Source organism: Erythrolamprus reginae, chromosome 1 (assembly GCF_031021105.1).
Source record: "Erythrolamprus reginae isolate rEryReg1 chromosome 1, rEryReg1.hap1, whole genome shotgun sequence".
In the NCBI taxonomy this organism is placed as follows: Eukaryota; Metazoa; Chordata; class Lepidosauria; order Squamata; family Dipsadidae; genus Erythrolamprus; species Erythrolamprus reginae.
In genome coordinates this window covers 190,907,882-190,929,522 of record NC_091950.1, presented here as the reverse complement: position 1 = coordinate 190,929,522, position 21,641 = coordinate 190,907,882, and the positions used below count along the sequence as shown (strand labels likewise).

Here is a 21,641-nt window from a genome sequence, read left to right as displayed (position 1 = left end):
TTTGGCAATGCCCACAATGGGGGAATGGTTGGTGAAGGTGATGGAACTTGCTGAGATAGTCGAATTGACTTTTTTGATCAGAGGAAAGACAATATCTATATTTAATGCTGTCTGAAAATCCCTTGTGGACTGTTTGCATAAAACAGAAAAAAATAAATTTATGATGTTTGGTTTTGATAATTAGACAGGATAAATTATAGAAAGAAGAGAGTTCAATTACAGTATGTCAAGAAGTGAGTACACCCCCTCACCTTTTGTAAATATTTATATCTTTTCATATGACAACACTGAAGAAATGACACTTGGCTACAATGTAAAGTAGTGAGTATCTAGCTTGTATAACAGTGTAAATGTGCTGTCTCCTCAAAATAACACAACACACAGCCATTAATGTCTAAACTCCTGGCAACAAAAGTGAGCACACCCCTAAGTGATAATGTTGAAATGGGGTGCAACTAGCCATTTTCCCTCCCTGGTGTCATGTGACTCATTAGTGGTACAAGGTCTCAGGTTTGAAGGGAAAGCAGGTGTGTTAAATGTGATGTCATCACTCTCATTCTCTCATATTGGTCATGGGAAGTTCAACATGACCAATAGGTCTGAGGATCTGAAAAAAAACAAATTGTTGCTCTACATAAAGATGGTCTAAGGCAGTGATGGCAAACCTATGGCACGGGTGCCATAGGTGGCACGCGGAGCGGTATCGACTGGCACATGTGCCATTGCCCTAGCTCAGCTCCAGTGTGCATGTGTGTGCCAGCCAGCTGATTTTTGGCTCGCACAGAGGCTCTGGAAGGGCATTTTTTGATTCCAGAGAGCCTCTGTGAAGATGGGGGAGGGCATTCCCCTCAGGCTCTGGGGGAGGGCATTCCCCTCAGACTCTAGGGAAGCCTTTGGAGCCTGGAGAGAGTGAAACATGAGCCCACCAAAAGTTGGGAAACAAGCTATTTCCAGCTTCCAGAGGGCTTCCAGGGGGCAGAGGAAGCTGTTTTTGCCCTCCCCAGGCACTGAATTATGGGTGTGGGCACTCGCACATGCGTGGTAGCACGCACACACTCTCTTTTGGCACCTGAGGAAAAAAAGGTTCACCATCACTGGTCTAGGGCTATAAGAAAATTGCCAAGATCCTGAAACTGAGCTGCAGCAAGCTGTCCAACACCATAAGGCAGTTTAGCAGGAGAGGTTCCACTCATAACAGACTTCGCCATGGTCAAAGAAGTTGAGTGCCCGTGCTCAGCATCATATCCACAGGTTGGCTCTGGGAAATAGATGCATGAGTGCTGCCAGCATTGCTGCAGAGGTTGAAGAGGTGGGGGATGGGGTCAGGCTGTCAATGCTCACACCATATGCTGTGTGCTGCATCAAACTGACCCCCCAACTTTGAGCCACGGTGGCGCGGTGCAGACTACTCCTGCTGCCTGCAATTTGGTAGTTCAAATCCCACCAGGCTCAAGGTTGACTCAGCCTTCCATCCTTCCGTGTGGACTAAATTTTTGGTTTAACCACCCTACCACTGTGGTAGAATGGAATATTTTTAGGGCTTGACGTCAAATAAAGTTTAAAAATAGCAAATATTCAATTGAACTGGAATCATATTAATCTAATTAAACAATTAAACCAAGGGCATTGTGGTGATTTCATATTCTTATCCAGAGATACAGCATGAATGAAGCAAAGGTGAACTACCAAAAAGAACTATAAACAAGAAAGCTGGTCATTTTAGTGATATTAGAAACAGTGGAGACAGGGAGTTACACTTGCATCATTAAAAAAAAAACCACATGTTTGTATGACTAGCCCTCTGAAAGTTTTGAAAAGTTTACATTTTGAAAATAAGAGATTGTTTGTCTATACAAAAACAAAAGTAAGAAATATTTTTTTCTGGTTTAGCATGCATTTTTATATACCAGATCTATGTCTATGGCTTTCCAGACAAGGCTAGGAAGGACTAAAATCCTGGTAGACTCTGCAAAGTAAATTAAATATATATGTAGTGATATACAATAACATAGAAACATAGAAACATAGAAGATTGATGGCAGAAAAAGACCTCATGGTCCATCTAGTCTGCCCTTATACTATTTCCTGTATTTTATATTACAATGGATATATGTTTATCCCAGGCATGTTTAAATTCAGTTACTGTGGATTTACCAACCACGTCTGCTGGAAGTTTGTTCCAAGGATCTACTACTCTTTCAGTAAAATAATATTTTCTCATGTTGCCTTTGATCTTTCCCTCAACTAACTTCAGATTCTGTCCCCTTGTTCTTGTGTTCACTTTCCTATTAAAAACACTTCCCTCTTGAACCTTATTTAAGGTTCAGGAGGGAAGTGTTTTTAATAGGAAAGTGAACATCATTTCTATGCTAAATAATAGTCATTTTATTAACTTATGGAACACACCAATAAGTGAAAGTGGCCTCGTTATAGGAGAATGTATATAAATCAACATAACTGGATCTTCCAAATTAAAAAATGCTGAATTTAATTTAGTCTCCTTTTTTCTTAGAGCATATTTTGTATACATGCTAAATGTTTTAAATTATAAGAAAAATACATAGTTAAGATTGCACATTGCAGTTTAGAAAAACAAATAATTACGATCAGCTTTTCATTGCATTTTGGCTTACAACTGTACACTATTAGTCATTGCTTCATGCTATCTTATTAAAAATAGATGTGACTACATTTTTGTGCTTGCACTAAATCACCATAATAGGATTTGGTAGAACTTGAACTAGAGTTGCTATGATAGTTTTAAATTATAACCTTCAGGTCCGACTAGAGTATGATCTATAATTACAGTGCTAGTTTAAGCATACAGAAATTGTGGTCTAATTGTATATAAGGAGAAATTCCATTGCCTTTCAATTGACTAAGCCAATCTACAATTGAAACTTGATACCACTTCAACCAGTAAGCTTTTCTTAAACCTCAAACGCTTCCTTTTATTATATATGAGCAGAAGAGCATGCACTTTTAAAAATTATATACACATATCTGTGCAGGAAATTAGAGAAGTTAAAATTTGGGGGGGGGTGCGTTTTCAGGCAGGTTTCTTCACTTTTTCAATGGAGCTTTTCTAAAGCTATAAGTATGTAGAAATGCACTACTACTTCAGAGGGATTTGTTTATCTATAAAAACTTTAAGACAGAAAAATAATGCAAAAATGTAGGACATAAATATAATCTATAGATTTAAAGTCATTGTATTAAATTTCAATAAATTGTAATTTAAATATATGTACATTAAAATAAAGGTTCATATTTATCTGTTATCCCCATGCTCTTATATCAACTGGCAAATGGGAAGGTGTTTAATTCCTTAGTGAATGGTATTTTCATATACTGTATATTCAGAAAAGAAAGAAAAACAAGGACAGAGAATCTATGGCTCTAAAAATGTTGCTGATTAACTATTCCGGGGCTCTTAGTGCTGGCTAAAAACTAGAGTTTTTAGCTGGCTAGGAATTAGAATTGGAGCAACAATTCAGTGACCCTACATAGCTCTCTATTCAATTGGAACAAAAAAGCATTTGGGATGGATTTGCGCATACACATATAATGCTAGATGTAGCATTATGTGCTATGATTAATAGAATAAATCTCAATTGACCAGATTCTTGCATGTATGTAGAGATCACAATTATTAGGTTCTACCAACATACCAACTGCAACATATTAAACCAACTGTAAACAAGCCACAATATAGTTTAAAGATGTTGGTTAGTTTCCAGCATCTCACCAATTAAATACAAATTAAAACAAGAGCTTGTGGTACTATGTCCTTTAGTTTTTGTTTGTTAAGTATCTTAAACTTTGAAAGCATATAAGGATATAATTATAAAGGATATAAATGTTTTATAAGGATATAAAGTTTAGATATAAAGTTTCCAGCATCCTCAGAGAAGGTAGCTGATCTAATACAGGTTGTTAGCTGAGATTTGGGCAATCTCTCTGAGGACTACCACCTCTAATTTTGCATCTACACTGTGCTACATCAGTTCAACATATCTTTAAATAAAAATGGGATGCTTTCAAAAATAATATAAAAACATAGCAAGATTTAATTATATCTATTAATCTATATTTTGTGAAAATTCTACAAAAGGTACAATCTAAAAAAAAATTAACATACATTACATTATTACAATACATTGAGGTTAATTATATCTAATTAAACAATCTTTATTAAATTTAAGGCTGCAATTCTAAAATTTCTTATTAGGAAGAAAGCTTCATTGACAGCACAAAATAGGGTTTTCTTCAGAATTAACATTAATTAAAAAAATCTCCCATTAGATAAAATGAATAACTATAAATGTAAGTATTCAAGACTGCTTATGGGAAGAGTAAGAGTATGCATAAAAGGTATAAGGAACTGGAAATGTTTTAACCTTAGCACACATAAATATATATCACATTTTTTGCTGAAATATATATATATATATATATATATATATATATATATATATATATATGTATTATAAATATATATATATATTATAAATATATATATGTATTATATCTATATATATATGTATAGAGCGCTGGTGAGACCACATTTGGAATACTGTGTTCAGTTCTGGAGATCTCACCTTCAAAAAGATATTGATAAAATTGAATGGGTCCAAAAACAGGCTACAAAAATGGTGGAAGTTCTTAAGCATAAAACCTATCAGGAAAGACTTAATGAACTCAATCTGTATAATCTGGAGGACAGAAATGAAATGGGGGACATGATCAAAACATTTAAATATGTTAAATAAGGTTCAGGAGGGAAGCGATTTTAATAGGAAAATGAACACAAGAACAAGGGGGCACAATCTGAGGTTAGTTGGGGGAAAGATCAGAAGCAATGTTCGAAAATATAATTTAATATAATATATAACTTGCAGCAAATGTGGTTGGTAAATCCACAGTAACTGAATTTAAACATGCCTGGGATAAACATATATTATTCATCCTAAGATAAAATGCAGGAAATAGTATAAGGTCTTTTTCTTCCATCAATCTTCTATGTTTCTATGTTAATGGACTTTATTCATTATTATTTTAATTATTTTTTCAAGGTAACCCACTCAACAATACAAATGACTTAAGATTTTGTTAAAAGCAAATCCAATACAATTTAATGCAATACAAACAACTTTTAAAAATTTCAAGCAAAAAATATTGTATTATTATTAATATTATTATTATTAATAATAATAATAATAATAATTAGATTTGTATGCCGCCCCTCTCCGAAGACTCGGAGCGGCTCACAACAACATGCTATCAGTCTCCCCGTCTCAAGAATGTTTATGGCTCAGAAAAACTCTTGTTATTTTGTTCTTTTCCCAGAACCTATCAGGAAGATTTAGACTGCATTTTATACAGTACATGATTATAAATTGGAGTGAACAACATCTTGTAATTCTGTGGAGTTATTGACTGTTTAGTGATCATAACCTCAATAGAGGAAAAAAAATACAATATTCAAACCAAGAGTTTAAATTTTAGCTCCTGTCTTGGGACCAAATATTTTACAGTTTTTCATAGCTGTTGCCTTGAAATGAAATTGAAGATAATAAGCTTCCCTGCAGCATTATTGGCAGTTACGAGTTTCCAATTAGCATCCTCCAGATATGGTGCTGCTGGCAATAAGTTGAAAAACAAGAAAATGTGAGAAATTCCAGATAGCAGGACCTTAGCTTCACCTTCTTCAATATCTTTCTCAGAGTGGAATGTTGAAATATGTTCCCCAACATTTGGGGTAAGATGAAGATGAAGTTTAGCTCATTTCATGAAGTCAGAGTTCAAATTTCCATGGTTTTACTACCAAGTGACAACATTATATCCTACACTAGCTTTTTTCAGTGTGGCTAGATGCTTTTTCCAACAATTCCTGTAATTCTCAGTCAGTATAGCTAATGCTAGACTGGTATGACAGAAAGTACTGTATATCAGATCTTATTATAGCTTATAGACATATTTGATATGAGGAAAAGTTTGCTCACATCAAATATAAACAACTGTTTGCCATTGGTAGGCAAGTACTGTAGTTAGAGGGGGGGAAAGATAAAGAATATACTGTACTGTAAAATGTACTGAATGGTGACATTTATTGAGGTGCACACAATATTCCTAATATAGACGCAAAATGTAGATTTTTTTCACACATTGACTTCAGTACAATTTACTCTGAAATCAGTATGCTGTGATTGCAGTTATACATTCAACTTGTCATTGGTATAAAATATAGTGATGAAACTTGAATTTAAAAAAAAAACTGGGGGAAGAAAGCAAGTGACAAACTTTGTAGAAATTTGGTCCAGAAGAATTCTTCCTTCTTCTTCCACAGGAGGGTTACTAACAATTATGTATTATTTAGTTGCCATTACCATTTATTCAATTTTTGATATTCATTTTAAAGATTTCTCATCTAGAGCTGCTTGGACAATTGAGATGGCTTATAAATTAAACAGGTAAATAAATCCCAGTAAAAATATTTTTTTATGTATTTGTTTTAAAAATCTTTAAAAATCTTAAGTATTGTATTACATTTATTTTTTTTAAAAAAATAATGTTATTTGTATTTTTGAAGGGGGTTACCTGAAAAGGTAGATCCAACCACAAAAGATATGGGTTTTTAAATTGTCTTTTTAAAATTGTTCTTTTTTAGATGTTGCTCTCTTTGTTGTGAGCTGCCCAGAGTCCTGAGGGAATTGGGCGGCATATAAATTAAACCAACCAACAAACAAATAAAATAATTGCAGTAGTGAGTAAAGTTCAATAATATGTAACATTCATGTATTGCTAAGGTTAAAACATGTCCACGTCCTCACATCCTTTATACATACTGGAACAAACAAAATCTTGTGTTGTGCAAAAAGTGAACAAAAATGCCAAGCACTTGCACTGTTGAAAGCCACCCCCTTCCCCTAATCTTGATTCTGACTCTGAACTGCGCTAGGAAATGGAAAAACAGAATCTTTTATTTATTTGTTTATTAATAATCATTCCCTATCACGTTTTATTAGGCGGGGAGCGAAAAACGCCAGCAGGGGGGCAAGCTCAGAACAATAGACGCGACTAGGTGGTTTTCCCGAGCTGTCCTCGATTGGTATCGCCCAAACCTTCCTCCCCCCCTTTATTCCGAGATGGAACATCCCAACAGATTGCAGGCGTTTCCTTTAGCTAGAACTTAGACTCGTTCGCTTTTTCGCCTTTCCCCTTTCAGGTCTCTCACCTCTGATCCCGCCCCCGCATCGCCGCGTTCGCCTCCCTCGGGAAACGGGGAGGTGGGGGTGGGAGGGTAGGAGGAAGGCAGAGAAAGAAAGTCGGGCTCCCGCTGGGTCGGATAGGACTCTTTGTGCCGGCAGAAGTGAAGCGCGCGCTTGGTCGCCCGCCCGCGCGGGCCTGAGGAAAGAGGGGAGAAGGAGAAGAAGAAAAAAGAGAGGGAAGAGTCGAATTCTAAAGCGACCGCGCGGGTGGGCGAGCGGGAGGGCGCGCGAAACCAAGAGTCGGATGGGTTTGGAAGAGTTGGGAGTGGAGGAGGCGGCGTGAAATTAAAAACGCAACCGATGAAAAACAACGGCCGGCCCGGAGGGCAGCTGTCGAGGGAGGGGAGGCGCAAGTCGGACGATCCGTTGCGCGGCTTGGCTAGCGAGGAAAGGGGAAGAGGTGCCGCGGCCGCGGCCGCCGCTTAGGGTCCGCTGTTTACCTCAGGTAAGCGCGAGAGGGAGGAGGAGGAGTGGGGAGGGGGGGTTGTAGAGGGAAAGGTTTACTTTGAAAAGTTTGGAAGGGGGGAGGGCCATGGCCGCGAAGCTCGCCTCGAGCGCTTCGCCAAAGGGAGGAGGAGGCGGGAGGACGGGGACAGAAAGAGGGAGGAGAAATCCGAGTTGGCAGCGGCTCCATTGTGAAGCTGCTCAAATCTCTGCTTCTGCCTTTTGCTCCTCCACCTTTCCGACGGGGGTGGGCAGCTGCTCGAATGAGGGGCTGCTCGTTGGTTGAACACCATTTTTTTTAATACCCGAAATGATTTCACGTGAAAGGATCTGGTGGGAAATGCCAGAAGCTCAGATTCGTTGGTAAAGAAGAGGAGGAGGGGGAGTGAGTGCTTCGGGAAGGAGATTGTAATGAAATCCTGGTCTCTCTCTCTCCCCTCCCCACCCCCCTTTCATTTGTTTTAGATTGTTTTTAAGGGGTTTTAGTGCTACGTCTATGTTTTATTCTTTGGTTGTGAGCCACCCAGGCATACAAATCCAATAAATTAATAAATAAAATAAAATTTCCTATAATTTCTGTCGGCCTCTCTTAAGGGAAGGACGTCCAAAAAATGGTGGCCCTTTGAAGAAGGAAAATGGCTAGTTAATAAGTTACCTTTTGGAAAAGAAAGAAGAGGATTTTTTGTGGGAGGGACCACAGGTAGCAAGAGAGAGAGAGAGAGGCTCCAAATCTTCAGATTTGCTTCATGCCTGGAAAGAACTGTTCTGCTCGAACAGTTTCTTTTCCAGTGAAAAATGATGCGGTTGGACCCTTCAGTTGTTAGACTCCTTTAATCCTGAAAGCGGAAGAACTTGCCATAGTTGTTCATTGAAGAGGGAAAGAAGAATCACTTATTTTTGGCACGGGTTAAAAGCCATTATCTGCTTTTCCTTGTTTACTATTTCATATGTTACAAAGGCAAGACTTGGCAATGAAACTATCTTTTCACTGTGTGGGGCAGAGTCTCTGTAAGATCTGCCTCGCGTGAACTCCTTTGAGTTTTAAATATTTTTTTAATTTTCCCCCACGTCCCTTAGCTGATAGACCATATTTTAAATAAATTTCCCCCTGTTCCTTAGGCTATGGAATTCCGTTTAACACAAAGATGAAATACTTTGTGAGTGAGTGATGTCTCTGCCTTACAAAGGTTTTTTGTTTGTTTGTTTTGGCAGATATCTTTCAGGATAAGAATGGATCAGCGATGGTGCTAGCATCTCATTTTTCTAGATACATTCCTGAAGTGCTTGTTGTTTTTGTATGTGCCTCTCCTCCTCCTCCCCACCACATATTTCATTGCTCTTATGGAAGAATAAAATGGTGAAAGGCGTCTTTCAGTCTGATTCTCTCTACAGGCTGTAAGAGGACTGTATCACATTGTGGAAGCAGCACTGGCAGCTGCTGTTGGTTTTCGCCTCTTCAGACTCTCATTTGTAAAGATTTGAAGGCTTTCTCCAATTGACAATGATGAAGACCGAAGGCAAAGGAGACAGAACTTTAAGAAGTGCTTCTCCACACAGAAGTGCATATAAAACTGATTTTCATGCAATTAAGTGCAGTTTTGATTCAGTGACTATTGATAATGCTTCCAACAAATCTCAGCAAAAGTTAACCAATTCGTCCAATGGAGAAGGTAATGATACATACGTTCGTGGCAGAGCTGTCTCATATGGCAACAGAGTGCACAAGATCAAAAACATGTTCATGCAAATGGGTGGTTCCTCCAATTCACCATGTTCTGAAAACAGTTCACCATCTGAGCCCCGAATTAATAAAATAAATTCAGCTGATCTTGCACTTTCTCCTCCTAGTAGCTCATCTTACCTCTGTGTTCAAAAAAACAACCTACTCAATAGTGGTTCCTTTTGTAGCTCTCCGGATCCTTTACCTGCATGTTCATTCACTGATAAAATTATCTGCAGCAAAGAAGAGGGAAATTTAGACAAAGCTACACTAGCAGAGAAGTTTTCTGAGACCAGAAAACTATTTGAAAGGAACATTAGAAAACCAAGTTCACTGGATAGAAGTCCTCCCATTAAAGGTGAAAGGATTGAAGACAGGAGACGACATGGTTCTACATCTTCTGATGGCAGCAGTGTGACAGATCACTTTAATTTCAATATTGATGTAACTTCTCAGGTTGCTGTAGATAAAACAGAGAATCAAGGAACTGGTGATCAAAAGGTACAGCAATCTTCTGGAAGTTGTAAATCCTCTTCACTGAATGCAGGACCTATTTCTAGAAGACTGGAGAATTTCTTGGCTGACATTGACAATGATGACTTCAAAGATACTTTGAAAACAAAGGATACCCCAAACCCTGTTCAAACAGTGCTCTGCGGCTGGGAATCACCAGGAGTTAGGAAAGAAGTATATTTGCAGCAAAATCAGTCGGTTACAGAATCTTCCCTTTTGATAAGTAGCACTTCTACTGAAAAGAGTGAGTTAAGTGATACAACTGAAGTAACTTCTCAAACAGATCAAATTTCTGAAAGGGAGCAACAATATAAAACCAGCATATCCTCTAAAGTGGATAGAGCCCCTATAAAAATTTCCCAAGTAGAAGTAGCTAGAGCGGAACTGATTATGGTGCAGAACAAAACTTTAGGGGATAACAGTGAAATCACTGGGGAAGTTAATGTATTTCAGAAAGAACAGCCACTCAGATTTCCAAGTTGGAAAGAGGAAAGAAATGATACTACATTTGAGGAAATGGAAGAATCTAATGAGGACAGTGCGGTTAATCAACAGGGAGCAAAGGAGTTACTGTTTCTGGACAAAATTCAGGAACAAGAGCAGGTCCATGTAAAACCTATAGGGGATGGTGAAGAGGAAGACCAAGAACAGAGAAAGAAGTTTAGTGGGTTTTCTTCCAGTGCTTTGGGGATAGAGAATGCTGCTTTTGATGATGGCAGAGAACCAGAACTACTTAGTCAGAGCCCTGAAACAGAAGAAACCTTGCAAGAGGGGGAATATAACTATAATAGTGATTACGAGGAACTTTCTGGACTTTCTGAGGAAGAAGATCCTGATCCAGCTAGAATAGTGAAGTTTTCAACAGCCCCAATCAAGGTAAAGCTTCATGAATGGGTATAAAATATAATTATTGTTGCTAGTTATTTAAATATAGTAATTACAACAATGAAGTCTTTATATATTCATTAATATATGGATGCTTTGAAATTGGTCTCTTAATTACAGTTTCCCTTCTAGATAAGAATTGCTAAAGTACTGTACAGTATTTGAGTTCTAAAGTATGCTTACTTAAAAAAAAACCCTGGTTCAATTAATCTGAAATGGAATCATTACCAACCTGACTGACTAAGACAGGCTAAGTGTGTAATGCCCATGCTTCATATCCTGCGCTGACTGATTCTTATTCAGCTGCACTGACTTCTAGGCCCAGTCTTGGTGCCGTTATTTAAAGCCTTGAATTGCATGAAACAAAAAGAAAATGGCTTTTTAATTATTTTGTCACTCCGAGGCTATATGGGAGAGGGCCTTCTCTCTAAGGTCCTGTTTATGAAATGGCTTTTCCAAAGAGGTATATTTGGCATCCTCAATTATGATCGCTAAGAGCCAGGGTGGCACAGTGATTAGAATGTAGTATTGCAAGCTAATTCTGCTGACTGCCCACTGTCTGCAATTTGGCAGTTCGATTCTCACTGGTCCATGGTTGATTCCGCTTTCCATCCTTCTGAAGTTGGTAAAATGAGGACTCAGATTGTTGGGGGTGGTATGATCACTCTTTAAACTGCTTGGAGAGGATTATATAGCACTATGAAGCAATGTATAAGTCTTAAGTGCTATTGCTATTCAGTGTCAGCAAATGTATTGCTAATAGATGTTTCTATAGCTTCTGTACGTAGATTTTACATTCTTACTCTGTACTGTAATAGTTCCTTTTACGTATATTTCTGGTACTATTTATTGTATTTTTTTGTTTATTTGATTATTTTTAATTTAAAATCCACAAGTGAACTTTATCTCTTAAAGTAATGTGTGTGGTCTTCAGTTAACAATGGTAATTAACACAGGAATGTCTGTGACTAAGTGTCATAGTTATGAAGTGTAATATCACATGACTACCATTTAGCAATGAAAATTACAATATTCATGGTTGCTGTTTTAAGTGACTCACCACAAGTAATTAAGTGAGGATATCTCATGGTCACTATTTGCACCATCTTTGCCTGTAGGAAACTAAGGTGGTCACAAATTGTAGTCATATGAATACAGGGCACTGTAATTGCAATCCATGTCTACATTGCAATTACACAATCATGGGGACACTGCAACCAATGTTAAGAACAAAACATAGTCATAACTACTATTCATTGGCACTGTCATAAGTTTGAGCAGTCACTGAATGAATGCTTGTTAAGCTAGGACCACCTGTTATTAGCAATAGTAGTAGTCATTTAGGATATACCTTTATAGTATGAACTTTTGAGAGGTATATAACTATTTTCTATATTAAATTAAATGAATGCAAATACAGTAGTGGTTTTAGTTTTAGATTTTAGTTGCCAGTCAGGAGCCAATAAATTCTTTAAGATTTAAAGCAGTAGGCTCAGATCAGAATAGAATAGAATAGAATTTTATTGGCCAAGTGTGATTGGACACACAAGGAATTTGTCTTGGTGCAGATGCTCTCAGCGTACATAAAAGAAAAAGATACATTTGTCAAGAATCATGTGGTACAACACTTAATGATTGTCGTGGTCAAATAAGCAATGAAGAAACAATCAATATTAATAAAAATCTTAGGATACAAGCAACAAGTTGCAGTCATACAGTCCTAAGTGGGATGAAAAGGATGATAGGAATGATGAGAAAAACTAGTAGAAATAGAAGTGCAGATTTAGTAAAAAAATCTGACAGTATTGAGGGAATTTTTTGTTTAATAGAGTGATGGCATTCAGGAAAAAACTGTTTTTGTGTCTAGTTGTCTTGGTGTGCAGTGCTCTGTTGCGACGTTTTGAGGGTAGGAGTTGAAACAGTTTGTGTCCAGGATGTGAGGGGTCAGTAAATATTTTCCCCGCCCTCTTTTTGACTCGTGCAGTATACAGGTCCTCAATGGAAGGCAGGTTGGCAGCAATTGTTTTTTCTGCAGTTCTGATTATCCTCTGAAGTCTGTGTCGGTCCTGTTGGGTTGCAGCACCAAACCAGAAAGTTATAGAGGTGCAGATGACAGATTCAATGATTCCTCTGTAGAACTGTATCAGCAGCTCCTGGGGTAGTTTGAGCTTCCTGACCTGGCGCAGAAAGAACATTCTTTGTTGTGCTTTTTTGATGATGTTTTTGATGTTAGGTGACCATTTTAGGTCTTGAGATATGATAGAACCTAGAAATGTGAAGGTCTCTACTGTTGATACTGTGTTGTCTAGTATTGTGAGAGGTGGAAGGGTTTCTCCTAAAGCCTACCACAATTTCTACGGTTTTGAGTGTGTTTAGTTCTAGGTTGTTCCGGTCACACCACAAGGATAATTGTTCAACCTAATGAAATCCCAAACAAAAAGAATAGAAAAAAGGACTAGGGGTAATATGATAGCAGTGTTGTCATATATAAGCATCTGCCACAAAGTTAATTAATCAGAATAGAACTGGAATAGACTTTGGAGGTCATCTAGTCCAACCCCCTATTCTAGTAGAAGACCCTATACAGGTTGAGACAAGTTACTGTCCAGTCTCTTCTTAAAAACCTCCAGTCACAGAGCGGCCATGATTTCTGAAGGCAAGCTGTTCCACTGATTAATTGTCCTCATTCTGTTAAGAGGTTTCTCCTTAATTCCAGGTTGCTTCTCTCCTTGATTAGTTTCCATCCATTGCTTCTTGTTATACCTTCTGGTGCTTTGGATAAATAGGTTGACTTCCTCTTCTTGTGACAGCCCTTCAAATACTGGAATACTGCTATCTTTTCATCCTTTGTTCTTCTTTTCTCTAGACTAGCCATACCCAGTTCCATTCTTCACATGTTTTAGTCTCTAGGCCTTTTAAGCATCCTAGTAGCTAGTTGCTCTTCTTTGCACTTTTTTTTTCAAAGTCTCAACATCTTTTTATAATGTGATGACCAAAACCAGATGCGGTATTTCAGGTGTGGTCTTAACAAGGTTTTATAAAGTGGTACAAATATGTCACATGATTTTGATTCTATGCCTCTTTTTATTTACTCTCTCTCACAGAGAGAGAGAGAGAGAGAGAGAGAGAGTAGTAGCAAGCAGACTTCCAGCAGCTAATTGTTATGCAGGATCCTCCCAGGGCTTCATGTTTATGGTGAGGTTAACATTGTCTGAATTCTTTTACTACTTTTTATTCTTCAAATGGAATATAAACAAGAGATGGAGATGACTGCACAGCATCTCTTATCAGGGACTTGATCATAGATTTAGACAGTGGAATCCCTACAGAGAATTTTTAGGGAAGATGAATCCTCTGGTAGTCATAGTCATGGAATTAATACCTTTGGAATCCTACTTCTTTGTTTATGTCTTATTCCCCTTTTCCTTGGCAGGTATTAGATTAGGGCAGGGGTAGACAAAGTTGGCTCTTCTATGACATGTGGCCTTTAACTCCCAGAATTCCTGAACTAGTATAATTGGTGATGGAATTCTGGGAGTTGAAGTCCACAAGTCATAGAAGAGCCAACTTTGCCTACCTCTGGATTAGGGAGCTGATGTGGTCCTTTTTATCTTAATACCGTAGTTCTAAGTGATGATAAGTAACAGATAAGTGGCAAGCCAGAATGATCAATGATAACAATGACACAGTCTGCAAAACTGTGCTAACTTCTTTTAAGTGCATGTGTGGAATAATAGACAAATCCCTCAGCTACCTAGCAATTCTGCCCAGGGATATAGGTGCAGATGAAAAAAAAGAATCCACCTTACTTTTATGTCATTTGAACTAATTAACTATGATTAACATCAACTATGTTTTAAAAAAAAATAAACATAAAAGTTTGTGAATTCATCGCTGTTTCTTTATGCCATACTAAGTTACAGTTTAGTACATCTTTTCCATTGCTTCGCCCACAGATACATTGCACATTCCTTTCATTTTCAACTACTGTGGGCAAAGAGCAGGTTGGATAGCAATTATGCAAGCTGAATTCCATCTTATCCAGAGAACATCATATGGAAGCCAGAAACAGTGAAATGTACCAACGTTACTAGTATATTAAAAAAAGAAATGAATCAGTATCTTTTAGCACAGTGATATTATTATTAATGTTGTAATAAATATATTAATTAAGGTTCCCTTTAATCTTTCTGCCTAGAGTGATAAAGTGTCTTTGGCTGTAGGTTCCAAGTGAGCAAGACTTGTATATTTAAAAGTGGAAAAATAACTTGTGCATATTACCTAGATCATTATGTTGGAAACATTTCAGTGAAGTTTTCCTGATTGTGATTTTTTAAAAATTTGGAAGTAATTCAAAATTGAATGTAAAGAACAAACTATAAAAATAAGATTGTTTGTTTTTCATTTCCAAACTAAAGAAAACAGAAATAAAAAATGAAATTACTATGCATGATAGTTGTAAATCTCCTAGAGTCACTTGGGTGAGATGGGCAGTACAGAAATGTAATAAATAAATTCAATAAATCAATCAATATTTGAGGCTGACTTGGTTCAGATTATCATTCCACCTTTGATAAAAAGTAATAGGGGAAAATAGCTGATTGCCATATGTATTATATCACTTTTAAAAATAAAAATGAAGTACAGGTACTTCTTGACTTTACAACTATTTTTAGTGACCATTCAAAGTTAGAATGTTACTGAAAAAAATTACTTATGACTGTTTTTCACTCTCACAACCGTTGTAGCATTTTCATGGTCACTTTATTGGAATTTGGACTCTTGGTAATTGGCATGTATTTATGATGGTTGCAGTGTCCTGGTGCCTTTCCCTTTTGCAGCCTTCTGACAAGCTATGTCAATGGAGAAGCCAGATTCACTTAACTGGGTTACTAATTTAACAATTTAAATGATTCATTTAACAATTATGGCAAGAGAAGTAATAAAATGGGGCAAAACTCACTTGATAACTCTCCGTCTAGCTTAGCAATGGAAAATTTAGGCTCAATTGTGGTTGTAAGTCTTAAGTGTATTTCTTGAATAGCTGATGCTTTTCCCTGAAGCTTATAGTTTATGATCGTGGAAGATTAATTGGATGCCTATATCCCAATCAGTTCCTCTTTAGCAGTTAAAAATTGACTATGGTGTTGGCAAGAAAATTAGTTGGAGAGAAGGCTTTTTCCTTTGTTTTATGTTTGTGTTCAAGTCTTACTATTATCTATTGTTTTTTTTCAAGGTTACTCTAACTTTTTCTTTCTAAAAATAGATTTTAGGATGGTTAGCAAATGCTCTGTTTCTCTTTGACTCCATGTTAAGATCTTCCCTCTGCTTGTTTATTTTTTTTTTAACAAATTAGATTTTATATCTTAAACATTGAAATTTATAGCTAGAAAATGCATTAAATGAACATTTTATCTCCATGTTATTTGGGGACTTTTCCATATGTTCTAAGTTTCTTGTGATAATACATTACAATATTTTCTACATCAATGTTCTTAACATTTTAAAAAAATTATCACTTTTTTACATCTACTTGTAGATATTTAGCAGTGTAGTTTTTTCTTGTTTTTCATACATAAAAACTTTATGGAATTATTCTGTTTTTCCTCACATTAAGATCTGTAGTAACAATTTCTCATCTAGGCTACCATATTTGTATAATCCATATATAATTTAACAAAAAACCCTCTTACAATATCTATTTTTTAATCTGTTTAATCATCCATGTGGCTGAAATATGTGTTTTATATGGAAATGAATATGTTGCCTAAACACAGATCAAGTGGGGTTTTCTTTCCTTCTTTCCATTAACTACTTCTTGCTGTAATCTATGGAGTTTTTATTATGAAGTTATCTGTTCTAATTTCTACAGGATGCATTTTGTTCTTGCACTATGGTGACATACTAGGCCTGCCCTACATGGTGTAGTTACATTTTCTAAATTAATGGAAAGTAAAACATAACATTAAACATAACATGGGTACCCAGTTATTAGAATCTTGTGTAGATTTTTTTTAAAAAAAAATAGATTATTCTTATAAATAAGTCAAGGTGATGAATTTTTCTATCTTCCCTACAACGATAAGAGGTGAGTTGGTTGAGAGAGAATGACTTTCTCAAAGTCACACAGCATTAGAATTCAGTCCTTAACTGGTTCAAATTGATTCTTATGAACAAAAGTCAAAGAAGTTAATATATCTACTGTTTTTTTCAGTATTACAAAGTGCTTGCACTAATGCAAATGGAACATTAGAAGAAACACCTGTTTTGCTTAAATACAGTAAATTAGCATAATCCATAATAAATACCAGTACCATTCACATATCAAGATTCAAAAGACCACAGAAAAATTCTATGGAATGCAGACAGTCCTTACAAAGAAAAAAAGGATGTGGTGGCATAAAAATATTTACTAATGTATAGATGGGTCATGTTCAGACATGTTTCTGTTAGCATCTGCAAAGCAGGCACAGTTTTTATACTGATGTTTCAGTCAGTCAGCTTGTTTGCATTTGGCTGACTTACTCAGACATATAAGAACTTTCATTAAAATATTCCCAAATAAGATGTCTTATATAGTTTGCTGGGCTGAAAATGAAAACACAGATCAGGAATAGAAACAAATTCCTCAAATCATCAGGGCTTTAGGAATGTGTCCTATTCATTGCTTCTTTTTCTTTCTATAATTTTCCTGCCTTCCATTTATAACCATAGTTCTCCTCAGAAACAATTTTATCCATCCAGCACACAGCTAGGGTTTTCTTTTGATGAATAAACTACACCTAGTCCTTAACGTATGACCTTTCATTCAGTGACTGTTCCAAGTTAAGGCAGTCCTGAAACAATGGTCTTATGAACTGTGCTTAAAATTATGGCAGTTGCAATACTTTAGACATCATGTATCAAAATTCAGGAGCTTGGTATCTTGCCCACACTTACAACTGTAGGGGCGCTTCAGTTCCTTCAGCTTACCTATCTCATTTACTCCCTTTTGGATGCTGTGCACCCTGCCTTGTATGGCAGCAAGCAGTCCCAAAACTATGGGGCTCTGGGACTGCCTCCCCATGCTCTAAGGAGCCTCAGTTGCCCCAGCCTGCACCAACAAGCGTTTTGTTCACCCAGCTGCCTCAGTTCCCCACACTGACCAATTTGCCCCTAGCCACTGAAGCAGTATTTGCTGCCTTGTTGTGTTTTCTGTCTCCTTTTTGGACTCTTGTCCACTGCATTACACTGGGCAATCCATTTTCTACTTCCTATACATGGCTCCCCAGAATTTCAGTATCCATGAAGCCCCAGTAAAGACCAGCAAGCATTCATTCACCAACTGCCTCCTTTCCCATTTCCTTGCCCAGACTTTTTTCCTTTTGAGCCCAGTTGCCATAGCTGAAATAGAAGCACTTTGCTGTCTTTTTTTTTTGGGGGGGGGGGGAGCTTCACGGGTGAAGATCTCCTACAGTGTCTTTGTTAAACTGCTGGCTTCCAATAAGCAACAACTCCAGATTCAGTCATTAACTTTGAACTTCATTCTGTGCTAGAATCTATTCTTTGAAACTTCTGAAAGCGTATTTTATTTTATTTTAAAAATTATGCAGCCAATCATCTTGTGAGACACAGTTTAAACTAGTGAATTTTTTTGTTTCTATTACCTGTCATGTACTTCTGGTCTAAGTTTTCAAGATGATTGCAGATGTTAGTTACAGCATAAATGAGAAAACATAAACACTTCTCAGTCAAAAAATTAAATCTATTATTGCATCAAGATGAAGGCACACAAAACCAGGGGTTTTTGCACCTGTAGTTCAGCTGAAAAGTACGTGTCAGCTCCCGTTTTTTTGCAAAGAAGAAGACAATACACGTCCACACTCCTTCAGTTTCCACTCCAGCTTATATAAATAAGCTAACTAAATGGCTCCATTTTCAGCACAGTACTACAGCCTATGCTTATTTACCCAGTAGAGTCTAAGAATTTAATACAGAGGAAATCTCTGTAGCTTTATCTTATGGTTTGTGCATTGTTGTTTTTTTCCTGTGTCAGAATGTACATATGTGGACTCTACATATTTATATTTGAGAAAGTAGTTGGTGTGTGAGAGAAAATAGTTGGTAGACTACTTTGTAAATGCATATGGAAGATCAATTTTACTAACGGATACCTTATTTTACAGTTAGCAATTCAGTTAATACTATTTTAAATTTTTGTCCCTTTTTTGTAGACAGTGATAAGTATGTTTGCTCATAGGTCCACATTTGTTGTAAGAGATTAGTTTCAGTGGGAGTTGGCAAATATTGTTAACAAAGAAGTCGGAAAGCATGGATTTTTCTGTTTATCATCTTTTTTTTCTGTCTATTTTTCATTGGGATGGAATTATTTTAAATTCAGCAATATCTTTTTGCGTAAATGTAATGTATCAGTTTCTGAAATCTGTTCCTGGTTTTGTTAAACATATAATTCATATTACTTAATACTTTTTGCTTCAGATATAGAATAAGGTAATATACATACTGTAATAATTTTTTACACTTAAAAGCTGCAGTTTGAACATAGTTCAATATGTGATAGTCCTATTGTTGAAAAACATCATTTTTCAAATGACAAGATTAAAGATTTTATGGGCTTTTAGAAATTACCAGAATGTAATTTGCTGTGTTGTCCACATACTCTCAAATATTGATTTGCAAATTGATATAATAGGGGCATATTCTAAGTTGGTATTTAATTGACATTAAAATCTATTCAACTTACATAGATGAAAAACTTTTTTTTTAAAGGTATTCAGTACTTATTCAAATGAAGACTATGATAGACGCAATGAAGAAGTGGACCCTGTGGCTGCATCAGCAGAATATGAACTTGAAAAAAGGGTGGAAAAAATGGAGGTCTTTCCTGTGGAAATTGAAAAAGGTACAAATCTCGAATGTGTATCCTAGAAAAGCAACAAGGCTTTTTAAATGTTTATACCTTAGTTTTGCATCATTGAGATTGCTAAATTTCTATTTAGATATAGCATTACAGAGTCAAGACTCAAGAATATAAATTACTTTTAAGCTTAAGATTCTAAAATTTTTGGTTGTTTAAGAGTTGGAAAATATTTTATAAAAGTTGAAGGCACTATAAAAAGCAAACATTTTTTATATATTAGTCGTGGGAGAAAAAGTCAAAACTCATATTGAGACAATAGCATTAGCAAACTTTAAGATAATGTATGAACTTTCAGACTTCACCTGATTTTTGTTTTCAAGAAAAATAGGGTGGAGAATTAGAGAAATATGGTCGCACTAAGTAGTATTTAGATTTCATATTAGCTGATATTTAAATATAATGATACCTCGTCTTACGAACCTAATTGGTTCCAGGGCAAGATTCGTAAGGTGAAAAGTTCGTAAGACGAAACAATGTTTCCCATAGGAATAAACGGAAAAGCGATTAATGCGTGCAAGCCCAAAATTCACCCCTTTTGCCAGCTGAAGCGCCCGTTTTCGCACTTGTGGGATTCCCCTGCTGGGATTCCCCTGCAGCATTGCAAAATCCGGAGGTGGGGTTTCCAATGGAGGGGTCCCTCAGGGGAATCCCACCAGCACAAAAACGGGTGCTTTGGCTGGCAACGGAAGTCCGGAGGCGGGGCATCCCAGCGACAGCGGCATTCTCCGTACTGAAGGAGCGGGTCCAGCAGTCACATGGGTTGCTCATGTCCAATCCGGTGGAACTGAGCCTAGTATTAAAAAAGCTTGCCGGATCCGCCCCTTCCCCAGAATTCGCTCAGTTCGCATATCCTGCGGTTGTATGTGATAGCTCGTTCAACATTCTAACACCTTCCCTTCGATCTTTCCTTCAAAAAAGTAGTAAGATTTATTGTCTTTATTTTATTACTTGCACTATTTGCGCCAGCCGTTTTAAAAAGGAAAAAAAGTAAAAGGCGGCTAGGCTTTTTTACTTGGGAGAAGTTGCGGTTTCGTTTTCCCCCGGCGGTTTTGCCGGTTACGATTCCTGCGGCCGCTTGTGGATTCTTCTAATCCCTTGGCCTGGAGGTCCTGGTGCAAGTATTTATCATTGGATTATTGCTTATTTATTGTATAAAAATATATTTAAGGGCTTATAAAATACCTCCTGCGGAGTGGGACGCCTCTAGTCTCCTGGACTTAGTCGATCGCTTTTCCCTTAAGAAATTCTACGAAGCGATTTTTTGGCGCGAAGGCCTTCGCGCCCTTTCTTAAAATATCTAGGCCTCTCGTGTTGGCCTTCTGCCAGCCGCATAGGCCTCAGTCCACCGCGTGGATCCGGGAGCGGGCCTTGGGGGTCCCAGGCTAAATTCTCCACCGGCCTAGCCTCCAACCAGAGTGCCTTGGTTTTACTTAATTGCAAAGTTTAGGGAGGCTGGCCCCGCTGGATTTGGGGGCACGAACTCTGGGTTTGCCCAGATTGTCCTCACGTTTCAGCAGCTTCGAGGCCTCGAAGCAGGATCCATTCCTCTTGGGAAGTCCTTGAAATCTTCTCCTTATAATTTAGTTATTGGCTCAGCCTTGTCTTCTGTTAATTGTCAGACTATGGCTACTTTTCCCAAGAGAGGCACAACTAAAGGTCCCAGAGAGGCCAGGCCTACAGGCGATGAGATTACTAGTATCCCCCAGGCCTCTTCCTCCTCTTCTCCAGGGGCCCGCCCCTCGACCAAGGTCACCAGGGCCGAGAAGAGAAGGGACCTAGCCCTACAAAAGATTCATGATAAATCAGCAAAACGTTTGAAAGTGCAGGCCCAAGTAATCAGTAGTCAAGACCCACCAGAGGCCTCTAGTCTGCCTCCTTCTGGGGTCCC

At 37.4% G+C, this 21,641-nt stretch overlaps 1 protein-coding gene across 3 annotated transcripts in view; it reads left to right on the top strand.

The window, feature by feature from the left end:
• The first annotated feature begins 7,140 nt into the window (after window positions 1-7,140).
• LOC139156308 (neurabin-2-like) overlaps window positions 7,141-21,641 on the top strand; it is a 72,664-nt gene continuing 58,163 nt past the window's right edge. For 2 of the 3 annotated variants that reach the window (XM_070731766.1, XM_070731764.1), the window contains exons 1-3: window positions 7,141-7,716; window positions 8,928-10,824; window positions 19,603-19,735. In XM_070731766.1, coding sequence (XP_070587867.1) covers window positions 9,217-10,824; window positions 19,603-19,735 — 1,741 coding nt within the window. In that variant the 5' untranslated portion in view covers window positions 7,141-7,716; window positions 8,928-9,216. Of the gene's footprint in view, window positions 7,717-7,859; window positions 8,079-8,927; window positions 10,825-19,602; window positions 19,736-21,641 lie in introns of those variants that run through there. The other variant, XM_070731765.1, reaches the window with a different exon arrangement.